The following is a 14,472-nucleotide window of genomic DNA, read 5'->3' on the forward strand; positions in this document are numbered from 1 at the left end:
TTTTACTTCCATACTTTACAAGATTTTCTGGTACCTTAAAAAAAAGGCAACAATAACATCTTTTCATCTTTTCACATAAATTATTATTCCGTTATTCTTGTAATAACTATGTCGCTGTGTTTGTTTACTGATAACTGTTTAAATTTTTATTTTCTTTAGTGCCGTAGATCTAAGAACAAAAGCTCTATGACAAAGTAGTAGCTCATTCTCTCTTTAATTATACAGCATGCACAGCTACAGTCTGAAAATTGCAGAGTAGGTTATGGTGAGTAATAATTATTAAGAAAACAATTCGTTACGTTGCACCGTTTTTGCATTATTTAGCAGTGAAGTTAGGAAATCAGATCGCTGCGTGTCCCCATTCAAGCACTTGAACAAGCTGAAAAGCGGTAAGCCAAATCAATTTAAGCTAGATAGGCAGAAGCTGTGTTTGTTCGGTTTGAGGAACACAAACGAAAAATACGTTTGGCGATGTCACCTCTGGCAGGTTGCTTAATTTGCGCTCTCGACGTCCTGACTGGCGAACGTCGATAATAAATAACTGTGGAACGGCCCAATGTGGCGATTTTTTCTCTTTACAGCTATTTCTCAACACAGCCTTCCCTGCAGCAACCTATCAAGCTTTTGTTACGCAGTCTTGAATCAAATACTGCGATGTGACAATGTGTCATCTCTAACATATTCATAGTCTTTGTGTTTGCCAACAACTTTTACTTTGAATGTGTGTGAAACGAAGCGTAACTAAATTCTGCACATTTGTGTGCACAGCCTGCAAAATGTACATTAACAGAATGAATATTTCATGGATACAGCCAACTAGTGCAATAGACGTATACAGAATACAACAATCTTTGCGTTTCATAAGCTTTTCGTTATCGCTAACTGAATTTACATTATTCCGACAGCACCATGACCAACATGTCTCGCGGCATGTTGGCTAAATAATGTTCTGTAACACCTCCATATGATGGTGAGCCTTGAAACCTAATTAATGGTACAGAAAATGAATAGTATCAAAGGTAAGAAAGCGATTTATCCATATTATACACAAACAAATCGCCAGAAGCATGGTACAATGCGGAGACATTCCTTGGGTAGTTTAGGCGCCCTCTTACAAGAGTTTTTCACAATTCTGTCCTTAAGAGAGTGAAACGTATTCAAATGTATTTGCCTAATCGAACCTTAATGTAAAACTCTACAAACATCTATTTCATTGCGAAAAAAAAATTGTAACATTCTACTCACCAGGTTCTGGAAACTAGTACTACTGAGTTATCGGTTGATAGTCTAACCGAAGGGTCCTAGAGAAATGAAATTTAGAAGGGAGAATTTATGTGAATTAGACGCCCTCCTAGAAACTGCTTCCCAAAATTCAAATCTAAAGTTGTTTAAATGAGGGTTCAAACAGTAGTTGTCATATCGACGCCAAGTCAGAAGTACTGGCACTGGAAACACTGAATACACACTGATCAGCCGGGACATTATGACAACCAACCTAATAGCCGCCAATTCTATCTTTTTTTCGGATAATAGCGGCGACATTTCGTGGCATAGAGGGAATGAGACCTTGGTAGGTCGCTGTAGGGAGTTGGCACCACATCTGCACACTCAAGTCACGTAATTCCTGTATGTCGGGGAAGGAGGACTATGAGCCTTGACGCCACATCCAATATCACGTATGTGACCGATCGGGTTCAGATCAGGCAAATTGGGGGGTCAGCACATCAATTGGAACTCACCACTGAGTTCCTCGAACCACTCCACCACACTGTTGGTCTTGTGACATGGCGCATTCTCTTGCCGAAAATGCCACTGCCGATGGGAAACATGATCGTCATGAAGGGTTGTATGTGGTGTGCCACCACTGGACATATGAATGACCACTTGAATGTTGTCTAGCGCATAATGGGGCCACCGCCATCTTGTCCCTGTCCCGCCAGACAGTTGTCGTGGAGCTGTTCCCCTGGAAGACAACGGATTGGCGCCCTCTCATCAACATGATGAAGAAGATATCGTGATTCACCAGACCATGACACACTCTGCCACTGCGCCAATGTTAAATGTCGATGGTCTCGTGTTCATGTCAGTCGTAGTTGCCGATGTTGTGTTACCATAGGCAAATGCATGGGCTGTTGCCTGAGGGGGCCTATCGTTAGCCCTGTTTCGTACGCTGTGTCCTGAGACACACTTGTTCTCATCCAGGCTTTAAAGTCTGATGTTAGTTCCTCCACTGCTCGCCGCCGCCTGTAACGTTTTATCAGCCTGCCCAGCCTACGACGTCAGATATCTGTAATGACGAGTGGCCGCCCAAATCCACAACGTCTGCACTTGATTTCACCTTCGTTTCGCCGCGTGTTGAGGACACTCACCAAAGCATCTCGAACACCCAACAAGTCGTGCAATTTCTGAAGTGCTCGTAGCTAGCCTCCGGGCCATCTCAGTCTGCTCTCGATCAGACTCAGGTAGCTCGCGTGCCTTCATAATTCTACACACGGGCAGTATGCTCGTTGATAATTCACGCACTGTGCGTCTGTCTGACTAGCAGTCATTCCTCGTCAGGTGACGCTGCTGTCGCCTGGACGGATTTACATCGATACTAGGTCGGTGGTCATAATGTTCTGGCTTATCAGTGTTCATCCATTATGTAGCATAACTGTTCGTAGGATAGTAAATTGGAAAATTCAGCCTCTAACAGACTGAAAATTGGAATTCAAAGAAAAATAAATAGTTCTGAATAAAATTCAGTCTTCAAGTGGCTATATAATTTTATTTCGCTTTATCGGTTCGATAAACTAATTTTTCATCTTCAGACGTCTACAGAATTAGAGGTATTATAAGTATTTAGACGTTGGCTGCTCATTTTTATAACGTGTGAGAAGTGTACTACAAAAACTAACTTGGTATTGCTTTAGCAGATACATTATGTTCCTATGAAGAAGTTTCTGACATCTCATAAACCAATTATAAGTAAATTTCTGTAACTTACCTGTTATTATTTACGTAAATGTATTGCAACGCCTAAGATTTATACTGCCCCTTACTTTTTAGGCCATTGGAGTTGATAAATTAACTTATGTAGACCGATATAGCGAAATAAAGTCTTATTTGGAACTGACGACTGAATTTCGTTGTGAAATTACGTATTACAGTTGCTGAAATTACAGCCACGATAACATAATAAATAGAAAGAATCTACACATATTACTTCCGTATTAGTGTGAAAGAATAAAAATGTTAACATATTACCGAACTAAGCAATTACATAACGAATAGAGAAGAGCCCAGTTATGAAGAATTACCAAATTAAAACAGTATAAACACTGACAAGACGTATAGACTTGTATGGGAGGGAAGATAAATACAGACTAGCTTGCAACAAAATCCCAGGGGAAAATGTATGGGTATCTACATCTACATCCATACTCAGCAAGCCACCTGACGGTGTGTGGCGGAGGGTACTTTGAGTATCTCTCTAGGTTATCCCTTCTATTCCAGTCTCGTATTGTTCGTGGAAAGAAAGATTGTCGGTATGCCTCTGTGTGGGCTCCAATCTCTCTGATTTTATCCTCATGGTCTCATCGCGAGATATATGTAGAAGAGAGCAATATACTGCTTGACTCCTTGGTGAAGGCATTTTCTCTAAACTTCAACAAATGCCCGTTCCTAGCTACTGAGCGTCCCTCATGCAGAGTCTTCCACTGGAGTTTATCTATCATCTCCGTAACGTTTTCGTGATTACTAAATGATCCTGTACCGAAGCGCGCTGCTCTCCGTTGGATCTTATCTGTCTCTTCTGTCAACCCTATGTGGTACGGATCCCACACTGGCGAGAAGTATTCAAGCAGTGGGGGAACAAGTGTAATGTAACCTACTTCCTTTGTTTTCTGATTGTATTTCTTTAGGATTCTTCCAATGAATCTCACTCTTTCATCTGCTTTACCGACGATTAATTTTATATGGTCATTCCATTTTAAATCACTCCTAATGCCTACACTGATACAAAGGTGAAGATAAACACTTTGCACGAAGAACGCTACAGTAGCCAACAAATATCAAATAAATTGCAGGTTTCCCTCAGCAGCGTTATCACGACCATATACCGGTATCGAGAAAGAGACTTTTATGATGATCGTCCTCGCCCAGGAGCATCCAGGACATCTGAATACCAGAAAAATAATGTAGTACTTATCAGTAAACGCAAACAGACTCGAAAGTGTCCATAAATTGACTGATGAACTAAAAGTCACTAGGGTTACAGTAGTGAGTGAGTCGACAGTGAGACGGTGCAACCTCCATGGGCACATAGGAGCAAGGAACACATCAAAAGATGTCTCTAGGAATCGCAGATGAAACGTTAAGGGACAGGTTTATGCATCAACCACGGCCAGTCAGCTAGGAAATTTTAAGTGAATTATATTGTGATGAGTTTGACAGGAGGATCCGAAAACGGTTGATCATGAGTGGGGCAAAGTTGTGGGAGATCCTGAAGCAAGAATGGATACTATTTCCAACTGAAACCCATTGCAAAGTTCGCCCCATCACATGCCTAGAGTAGGCAAGGCAGTGATTAAAGCAAAGTGTGGCTATGCTGATAAATCCAAAATTTAGTGGTTTTGTTTACCAATATATTGTTCGAGTTTCATAACCATTTAGAAAGCAAACTTTCCATCGTCCATAATCATGTTGTGTTTCCAAACTTTCAAAGGATAGTGTATGTCCAAAACATGTTACGAGATACCTATTGATACCAAATTCATTTACTTCTTCACATACTGCTTCTTACAAATGATGGCATTCAGGGGCCGTCTTCCATTACGATGTACATAGTACATGAGTAGTGCATGATGATGAGGTTGAAATATAGTAATGATTGTATGATATTTCAGAAATATCAGCGTTATTCAAACAGTGTTAAGCAATTTGATTATTAGTTTAGTGGCATGTAACAGAAATGTGTGGCAGCAGTATAGAAGGAATGAAATGCGGCGGTAGAAGTTGACTGGTGAGAAGAAGAATGAGATACCACACGTTAGATTAGCATATTAAAACAAATCTAAAATATAGGAATAGACAGGGATGATAAAAACGTGAGTGGCACTGACTGGTGCTGGTTCACTGTCGGACATAAAGAAAACGATTGGGATATTCTGAGGGCGAGGCTACGCCTTTCGAGTTCAGAGCGATTTTGCATATGACGCAGGTTAAAGGGCGGCTTTTTCCAGTGTGATGTGGCTGAAATGCGAGGGGATGGAGAGTGGAGTGTTACGCAGAGACATAGTCTAGATGCCGGATGTATCGTTTCTGGCATTACAGTTGTGGAATGATGATAGTTATTTGGTATGTAAGTAAGAGATACTGAGGACACCAGTGACTAGATGAACGAAAGAGAAAGTGAGAAAAACATTTCGCCTACCCATGCTGACTTCAGAACAGGGGCCACTTCTATTCTACAAATTTGCCCCAAAATTGTACCTTTGTGATTTATATAAGGCACTAATACTGGAACAGAGCAAAAATTTGTAACGTAACGTAGGCATGAACTGCGAAATGATTCGTAAAAGGTAGCCTCCGTCCACAGGTCTGTTGTGCCGACCGGTAGTGACCGACCGCCGTGTCATCCTCCATCAGTGCTGGATGCTGTATGGTGGGACGCGGGTTCTGGAAACTGCTCTCCTAGCCGCTGCCAGTTTCTCATAAAGTGCGTATATAATTGACAATAAAGTCACTTATAAAATCAGATGAAATATTCTTACGTTCTCTACATTCGGATAGCGGATAGCGTTGCAATGAGAGAGCTGCTTACCAAAAATGTCGTTGCCCCTTGGAGGGGATCCGCTAAAACTCAGACTGTGCGCATGGTCGGCCATGACGACAACCAAGGTGTCACTTTCGTTTGTCAGCTCCAGTACGACTTCTAGCGCCGCTTCCAGTTCCAGCGTCTCGTCCAGAGCCTTTTGTGCTAGGTTTAGCCCATGAGCCTTGTCCATTAGGGAAGCTGCGTAACAAATAAGCAAAGAAGGCGCATGTAACGTAGTGGAAATGATTTTCTGCAACGCGGTTGAATGAGTCTTCACGTATATTCATTTAGTATCGTATTTATATTAAAAATTAGAAATTTTGGTAGGTGACATCTCGCATGCTACTACCAGCAGTGGTACAACAGAATGAATAATTTGAAACACTCTTCTGCTGCCATATAGTTTATTTTTTACTTTAATAGAAATAATTCCACAATTTTAATTAAAGTAATCGCATTTTGTTGCACAAAGTGTAGCAAACACAAATAAATAAATCAAGAGAAGAAGCATTAGCTTACCAATAAGCAATAAATAAAGCAAGATATTAAGCACCACCTTACCAATAACCTCTGAATTACGTTTAAACACTGTACATAATTTTTAACGCAGTGGATGTATGTTTAATCTGTTTTTAAATAGTAGCAAACAGTTTATCAATAAAATTCCTGTTACTTTTTCTTATTGAGCGATTTCATCTTTCAATCTTGTCATTAAATTTTACCAGTGTACACTATAGATTAAAGATATTTTTGCTCAACAACAGTATGTCAAATCAATTTAACCCATAAACAGCTGTAGCCGGTCACTCTACGAATTGCTGGTTAATTTTTACGTTCATTCATTTCAGGGTCAGTTTTATCATGAAATTTTACTACCTACGTAAGTCTGCACACCACCTGAAGACCCTCACCATATCTGGTTTTGCTATCAGTTTGTGTAATAGTATCTGAATGTAAATGAACTTTATTTAGTTGGTAAGTGTTCATTTTCATAGATCATTTGTACGATAAATCGTAATGATGTGGAACTAATCATGTATATTCAAATAAGTAATTTGTAAAACTAGATACATGCTGAAAATGTTTTAAAAATACACAGACTTTAGTTAAAAATTCCTACACACCACCTTCTACACATTACAGTTACAGAAATTTTTCTACGGAAGAGGGATAGTTTTATCGGGCTTGATTCCATATGGAAGCGAATGGTCTGAGCGATTATATTAACTTCAAGTAGGAAAGAGTGCAGCAACAGTTTCATGTAGTATATGTTACAACTCCAGATTTCGCTTACTGTGTGCCCATCTTTAGTGCAGTAAATGTAAGTGAAAATGTTAAAATCAATGTACATACACATAGGCCCAACTGGACAATTCACATAAAAGATTGTTTTCTAATTTTACATTGCTGTTAGACGTTTAATTTCAGTGTGAAAGTTATGAAAAATTTTTGATGCTGCATTGTGCATTCTTTTTTGTACTAAATACAATTTTCTTGTTGAGCAGTGAATATTATTTTTTCTGACGCTATAATTACGTACATCGGTGTTCCTTTTGAGCTTCAGTGTATTGTGTACAACAATCTTCATGAGGGAATAGATATACTGTGAAGCATTTACCAACAAAAGTAAAAACCATATCCTTGAGCTTGACAGATGTAAATCTCACACACACACACACACACACACACACACACACACACACACACACGATAACTGTTTTAACAAAAAGACTTCAATGATAAACAAGTTTTTTCTACGAAACTTCCGAGATCTACTAAAAAACTGCTAATTATCTCTCTACATCTTATTCCCTCCCGTACTTCTTTACTACAGAAACTTAAGTAACGTGGCCGAACCTGTAGTGGTAGTAGTTTCGTTCCTCTGTGGCTCACTTTTGCAAGATCATTGGACGTGTCATGGTGTTTGAGATAAAGAACATTCATACAGGCATTTGCTCACTTCTAGATCTAGTTTGACAAGGATGAGACAGGCTTTATAGTAAGGACCACATCAGAATTAGCGTGATGTAATTTAGGGTAAACGCTGAAGTGGGGATTTCAGCCTCTAGCCGTCTGTACGTAGGTCTAGTCTGTTAACAACTGCCCTACGTCGTTCGCTTTATACCTTGTGTATAATATTGGTTGGCCTAGATATTTTTGAAGGTAAGTTATTTCATAGTGTAAGAAGGTAGTTGTGCATTTTCATCCACTTCTGAGTACCAGACACTGCACGTACTACACACACTATCAATTGTTTACAGCATTGTGACAATGACACGTAACTTGAAACAGGCGTGCCGCAATTTCCCGTTTTCTTGCTATAAAAATTGAATCAGCATCCTGTCGAAATGAGTCAGGACGGGCTAAAATGTTACTATTATCCGGGTCAAAGATTTGGTGTAAGATTTCCAGATAAAATAATGTAGAATGAAAATGTCTAATTAAAGAGGGGTTTTATTGTCTTTTCCTTGTGTTTCGCTCTGAATGACACCCTTAATCTGTGTTACTGAAGTAATATTTCACCACATAGGTCATCCTGGTTACTAAGTACTATTTAATTTCATATTTGATTTAGCGGAAGGTTAGCATTAGCAATTTATTGTACAGTTTTTTGTTGTTTGTTTCCTCTTGGAAAATGAAACTTGAGCCTGAATTCTGTTCCCTGGTGATGGGTACAACTGTTTGTGCACTAGCGATTTCTTTGTGTGCGTAACTAAACGGTCGATATCCTCAAGTGGTGTAGTTAAAATTCCCAAAATCTGAACTGATCCTTACAGTCAGCTTGATTATCACTTTTGTAGATAATTCTTATGACCCTTTGCTGTAGTATAAAAACTGTTCATTTTGTGAAATTTGTCGCTGAGTGTATGGCCGATCAGTCTACTGTATAGCAAAAACACCATGGCCTTTATACTCCTACTCTGATGACAGATCTCTATGGCCATAAGGGATGCTGATAACTTCTTGTTTGCTAATATCCCGCTGGTTTGCATAGCTTTAACTGAACGTTTTATGCCACGCAGTGGAGAGGGAATATCTAGATTTAATTTTACGTATAATTTTACATCTTTATATTGAAATTGATGATTTTTGTTTCAGTTTAATGTAACTTTATACATGTAACCCAACTGTGAATTTCCTTGTCCGTTTCGGTTGCTTTCTGTGCACGGAGTTCTGTTTTCCAGTGGTTGTCATGTTGCTGTCATCAGCAAATGCAGTTTTTCCTTATAAAAACTAAAATAACAAAAAAATTTGAAAATCACCCATAAATGCAGTGCTTAAATAAACCTCTTACGTATGAAATAATATGTCATCGCTATCCAAAACGGATATCTTTTCATCCACTACCTTCGTGGCTACAGTTCTAGTTATCACGTAAAGCATTCCACCGACGCCATATTTAAAATGGCGTAAAGAGAGAATGTATCGTGAAAAAAAGAATCCATGGAAGACATTTACTTGGATCTGTCTGAGGAAATTATGCCTCCAAGCACTGTCATAGCCTTTCTCATGGTCAAAAAAAACGTTCGTAAGGTTTCTGCTGGACTTCAAGATGTATGAAACCAACGAGGCTATGATTCAGTTTAACATGGGGTGAAACCACAATGTACGGAAGACTCGGGAGGTACTACTCCACTGTTTCTGTAGAAACACGGGTAGCGGAAGCTGTGTGGCGTGGATTGGGCGGTTTTTTAGGTTAGAAGGCCTCGGGAAAGTGCGGGATGGGCTGCAATGTCAAAGGGTGCTTGGAAATTACAGGACGTGCTTGGATCAAGGAACAGTCGGAATTATAGTTGTAAATTGTTGTAGTTGCGCTGGAAAAGTCCCTGAGCTTCAAGCGCTAGTAGAAAGCACAGAAGCTGATATCGTTGTAGGTACAGAAAGCTGCCTAAAGCCTGAAATAAGTTCTGCAGAAATTTTTACGAAGTCTAAGACGGTGTTCAGGAAAGATAGATTAGGCAGAATTGGTGGTGGAGTGTTTGTGCCTGTCAGTAGTGGTTTATGTTGTAATGAAGTCGAAGTAGATACTCCGTGCGAATTGGTATGGGTGGAGATTATACTTAACAGCCGAACTAAGTTAATAATTGGCTCCTTCTACAGACACCCAGACTCCGATGATACAGTTGCGGAACAGTTCAGAGAAAGTTTGAGTCTCGTAGCAAATAAATACCCCACTCATACGGTTATAGTTGGTGGGGACTTCAACCTTCCCTCGATATGTTGGCAAAAATACTTGTTCAAAACCGATGGTAGGCAGAAAACATCTTCCGAGATTGTCGTAAATGCTTTCTCCGAAAATTATTTCTAGCAGTTAGTCCACGAACCCACGCGAATTGTAAATGGTTGAGAAAACACACTTGACCTCTTAGCCACAAACAATCCAGAGCTGATAGAGAGCATCATGACTGATACAGGGATTAGTGATGACATGGTCGTTGTAGCTAGGCTCAATACCATTTCTTACAAATACATCAGAAACAAACGCAAAATAATTTTATTTAAAAAAGCGGATAAAGTGTCACTAGAAGCCTTCCTAAAAGTCAATTTCCATTCCTTCCGAACTGACTATGCGAATGTAGACGAGATGTGGCTCAAATTCAAAGATATAGTATCAACAGCAATTGAGATATTCATACCTCATAAATTGGTAAGAGATGGAACGGATCCCCCGTGGTATACAAAACAAGGTCAGAACGCTGTTGCAGAGGCAACGGAAAAAGCACGCGAAGTTCAGAAGAACGCGAAATCCCGAAGATGGGTTAAATTTGCAGACGCGCGAAATTTGGCACGTACTTCGATGCGAGATGCCTTTAATACGTTCCACAACGAAACATTGTCTCGAAATTTGGTAGAAAATCCGAAGAAATTCTGGTCGTATGTAAAGTACACAAGCGGCAAGACGCAGTGACGATGGTACTGTTATCGACGACTGTGCCGCTAAAGCGGAGTTATTGAACGCAGTTCTCTGAAATTCCTTCACCAGGGAAGACGAATGGAATATTCCAGAATTTGAAACACGAACATCTGCTAGCATGAGTTTCTTAGAAGTAGATACCTTAGGGGTTGCGAAGCAACTCAAATCGCCTGATACGGGCAAGTCTTCAGGTCCAGATTGTATACCGATTAGGTTCCTTTCAGATTACACTGATACTATAGCTCCCTACTTAGCACTCATATACAACCGCTCGCTCACCGATAGATCTGTACCTACAGATTGGAAAATTGCGCAGGTCGCACCAGTGTTAAAGAAGGGTAGTAGGAGTAATCCGTTTAACTACAGACCTATATCATTAACGTCGGTTTGCAGTAGGGTTTTGGAGCATATACTGTATTCAAACATTATGAATCACCTCGAAGGGAACGATCTATTGACACGTAATCAGCATGGCTTTAGAAAACATCGCTCTTGTGCAACGCAGCTAGCTCTTTATTCGCACGAAGTAATGGCCGCTATCGACAGGGGATCTCAAGTTGATTCCGTATTTCTAGATATCCGGAAAGCTCACAAGCTCACAGACGGCAAATCATCGAGTAAAACTGAAGTGATATCAGGTGTTCCCCAGGGAAGCGTCCTGGGACCTCTGCTGTTCCTGATCTATATAAATGACCTGGGTGACAATCTGAGCAGTTCTCTTAGATTGTTCGCAGATGATGCTGTAATTTACCGTCTAGTAAGGTCATCCGAAGACCAGTATCAGTTACAAAGAGATTTAGAAAAGATTGCTGTATGGTGTGTCAGGTGGCAGTTGACGCTAAATAACGAAAAGTGTGAGATGATCCACATGAGTTCCAAAAGAAATCCGTTGGAATTCGATTACTCGATAAATAGTACAATTCCCAAGGCTGTCAATTCAGTTAAGTACCTGGGTGTTAAAAGTACGAACAACTTCAGTTGGAAGGACCACATAGATAATATTGTCGGGAAGGCAAGCCAAAGGTTGCGTTTCATTGGTAGGACACTTAGAAGATGCAACAAGCCCACTAAAGAGACAGCTAACACTACACTCGTTCGTCCTCTGTTAGATTATTGCTGCGCGGTGTGGGATCCTTACCAGGTGGGATTGACGGAGGACATCGAAAGGGTGCAAAAAAGGGCAGCTCGTTTTGTATTATCACGTTATAGGGGAGAGAGTGTGGCAGATATGATACACGAGTTGGGATGGAAGTCATTACAGCATAGACGTCTTTCGTCGCGGCGAGACCTTTTTACGAATGCGAAAATATTTTGTTGAGCCCAACCTACATAGGTAGGAATGGTCATCAAAATAAAATAAGAGAAATCAGAGCTCGAACAGAAAGGTTTAGGTGTTCGTTTTTCGCACTCGCTGTTCGGGAGTGGAATAGTAGAGAGATAGTATGATTGTGGTTCGATGAACCCTTTGCCAAGCACTTAAATGTGAATTGCAGAGTAGTCATATAGATGTAGATGGCAGATTATAAAATTTGAAGAAGGTAGCGATTGTATAAATAGATATGCTACGAATGCAATAACATTTGTACTGTGTTTTTGCGATGAGTCTGTAGTTTCTGCCATGTAAATTTAATGGCTATGCATAAGTACATAATACTCATACAAAAGTTTTTAATAATCGGCTGCGGTTGACTGTATATGTGCCATTAGGTTACCTTTCATTTGATAGTTTGGAAGTAATAATGTTCCATACTTTCCTCCTAACAGTCATTAATATCCGTGAACTATTATTCGATAAGAAATTTATATTTCAGTCGAAGAAGTAGCCAGCACCTACTGGAAGTTGGCTGACTGCTGACAACGGGTAGTGTTTCATATGTCATTCGGTTTGAAAGTGATTCAGAGTAGTTAATTCTAGACGCAATGCGAAGACTTGACCAGCGCTGAATTGAACTGCTTGGGCTACGCTTTTAAGATGGACAAGCGTAAAGTAACTGTTACACGTATCTGTAACATGTAAAGTAGCAATTAAAAACATATATTCAACATTGCCGTTTCACTAAATGGTGTTCCATGTAGTGAAATCACTGGGGACTGGTACAAAAATCATATTTATCTAACAAACAATTCGTCTGTTGAGCCCTGGTCATTGACACGTTACTGATTTCAGTATCGTGTACTTTCAGCTGCGTCCCTAATTATCGGGAACCTCCTAAATAGTTAATAAAACGTTTAATTTTACCACATATGTTAGGTGAGGAATATTCGTCCTGAATTACATGTATGAGCAGATACATTAGTTTTGTTATTTGCTTCCGTTTAGAGTTACTTAGTTAAATTCGTAAAACAAAGTCTCTTCCTTGTTCAGCTACGTATTATGTTTTTGCAGGGATAACGTGCTCGTTCCACTACCGGGATGCTGGGAGCCAGGAAGCCGTTCGTCACCGTGTTTATCAGTACGCTTACCGCAGACGAGCAGGATGAAGCCGTTGTACTCCCTCTGCAACGCTGTGATGGCAGTACGCGTCATTTCCGACAACCTTGGAGTGGAGCTGGCGGCAGTGTCCAAGTGGAATGGCAGTTCAGACGCGCCGAAAAGCCCTGTCAACACAGACACAATAGAGAACTCACTCCGTTTTCCTCTCGTCCATAACACGAGGAAACTACATGTGGCACCTTCTTTTTGGCTAGTGACAGTTACAATCATTTTTGCATAATTCGTTTCGTCATCTTTCCAACACACTGAAGGTCAATAAAATAGTAATTTATTGTTACTACTAATGCGAGAAAACTGAGGATATGTTAGATGCTGATCAGGGCGTCAGGAAAGGTAACTGACGTTGCGCTTGAAGACTGAAGAAAAATAAAGAGACTTCTGCAGGATTTAACGACCTGGAAGAAGCATTCGACAATGAGCATGGTGCCAGATGTTCTATAGACTGAGAAAATTAGGAGTAAGCTATATGGAAAGGTGAGTAATATAGAAGAACTACGAGGGAACAGCTATATGGAAAAGCGAGTAATATAGAAGAACTACGAGGGAACAGTAACGTTGGAAGACCAAAGACAATTGATCGGATTAAAAAGGGTGTAAGATATGGATGGAATCATTCGCCCCTACTTTTGAGTCTATAACAGAATAACAATTACGAGAATAAAAAAAGGTCGAAGAGTGGAACTAAAATTCAAGGTGAAAAGATTTCAATGATAAGAATCGCTGATGACGTTGATATTCGCAGTGACAGTGAAGAAGAATTACACGATCCATTGAACTGAATGAACAGCGTAATAAGGAAAGAAAATGGATTGAGAGTAAATCGGAGGAATACACAACTAATGAGAAGTAGTAGAAATAAGAATATTGAGAAACTCAGTATCAAAATTGGAATTCTGCTTCCTTGGAACCAAAACAGTCCATGATTGACAAAGCAAGGAGAGCAAAGAGACTAGCACAAGCTACATTTCTCTGGATGCAGTTGTCTTCGGTCTTCCAACATACCTCTGTAATTTAGGAACATTTTCTACGAGATAAAAGAAACGCAAATTGTGCAAATTGAAGTGAAAGGTAGCCAGATAAGAGCGGTGACTACTGGTGAAAATGGAAAGTGAGCTGGAAAATCTATGGAAGGAGCTATAATGAAAAATTAAGGCGGTAAAACCGGAACGGAAATTATCGATAGAAACAAGAATTAATATTCTTAGAACAGGCAACACATATATTCTCATATCAAATGGAACAAAAGGTATCAGAGCAAGTTAGGGT

The 14,472-nt window shown here is 40.0% G+C and overlaps 1 protein-coding gene across 1 annotated transcript in view; it reads right to left on the minus strand.

Moving 5' to 3' along the window:
* The window catches only part of LOC126355551 (membrane-bound alkaline phosphatase-like), a 194,374-nt gene that overhangs the window by 9,145 nt on the left and 170,757 nt on the right, over positions 1–14,472 (minus strand). The window contains exons 7-8 of the mRNA XM_050005909.1: positions 13,176–13,310; positions 5,804–5,995 (exon numbers count right to left, since the gene is read on the minus strand). Of these exons, the coding sequence (XP_049861866.1) occupies positions 5,804–5,995; positions 13,176–13,310 (327 nt within the window). The remainder of the gene's footprint in view (positions 1–5,803; positions 5,996–13,175; positions 13,311–14,472) is intronic.

The sequence above is a fragment of the Schistocerca gregaria genome, chromosome 3 (genome assembly GCF_023897955.1).
Source record: "Schistocerca gregaria isolate iqSchGreg1 chromosome 3, iqSchGreg1.2, whole genome shotgun sequence".
Taxonomy (NCBI): domain Eukaryota; kingdom Metazoa; phylum Arthropoda; class Insecta; order Orthoptera; family Acrididae; genus Schistocerca; species Schistocerca gregaria.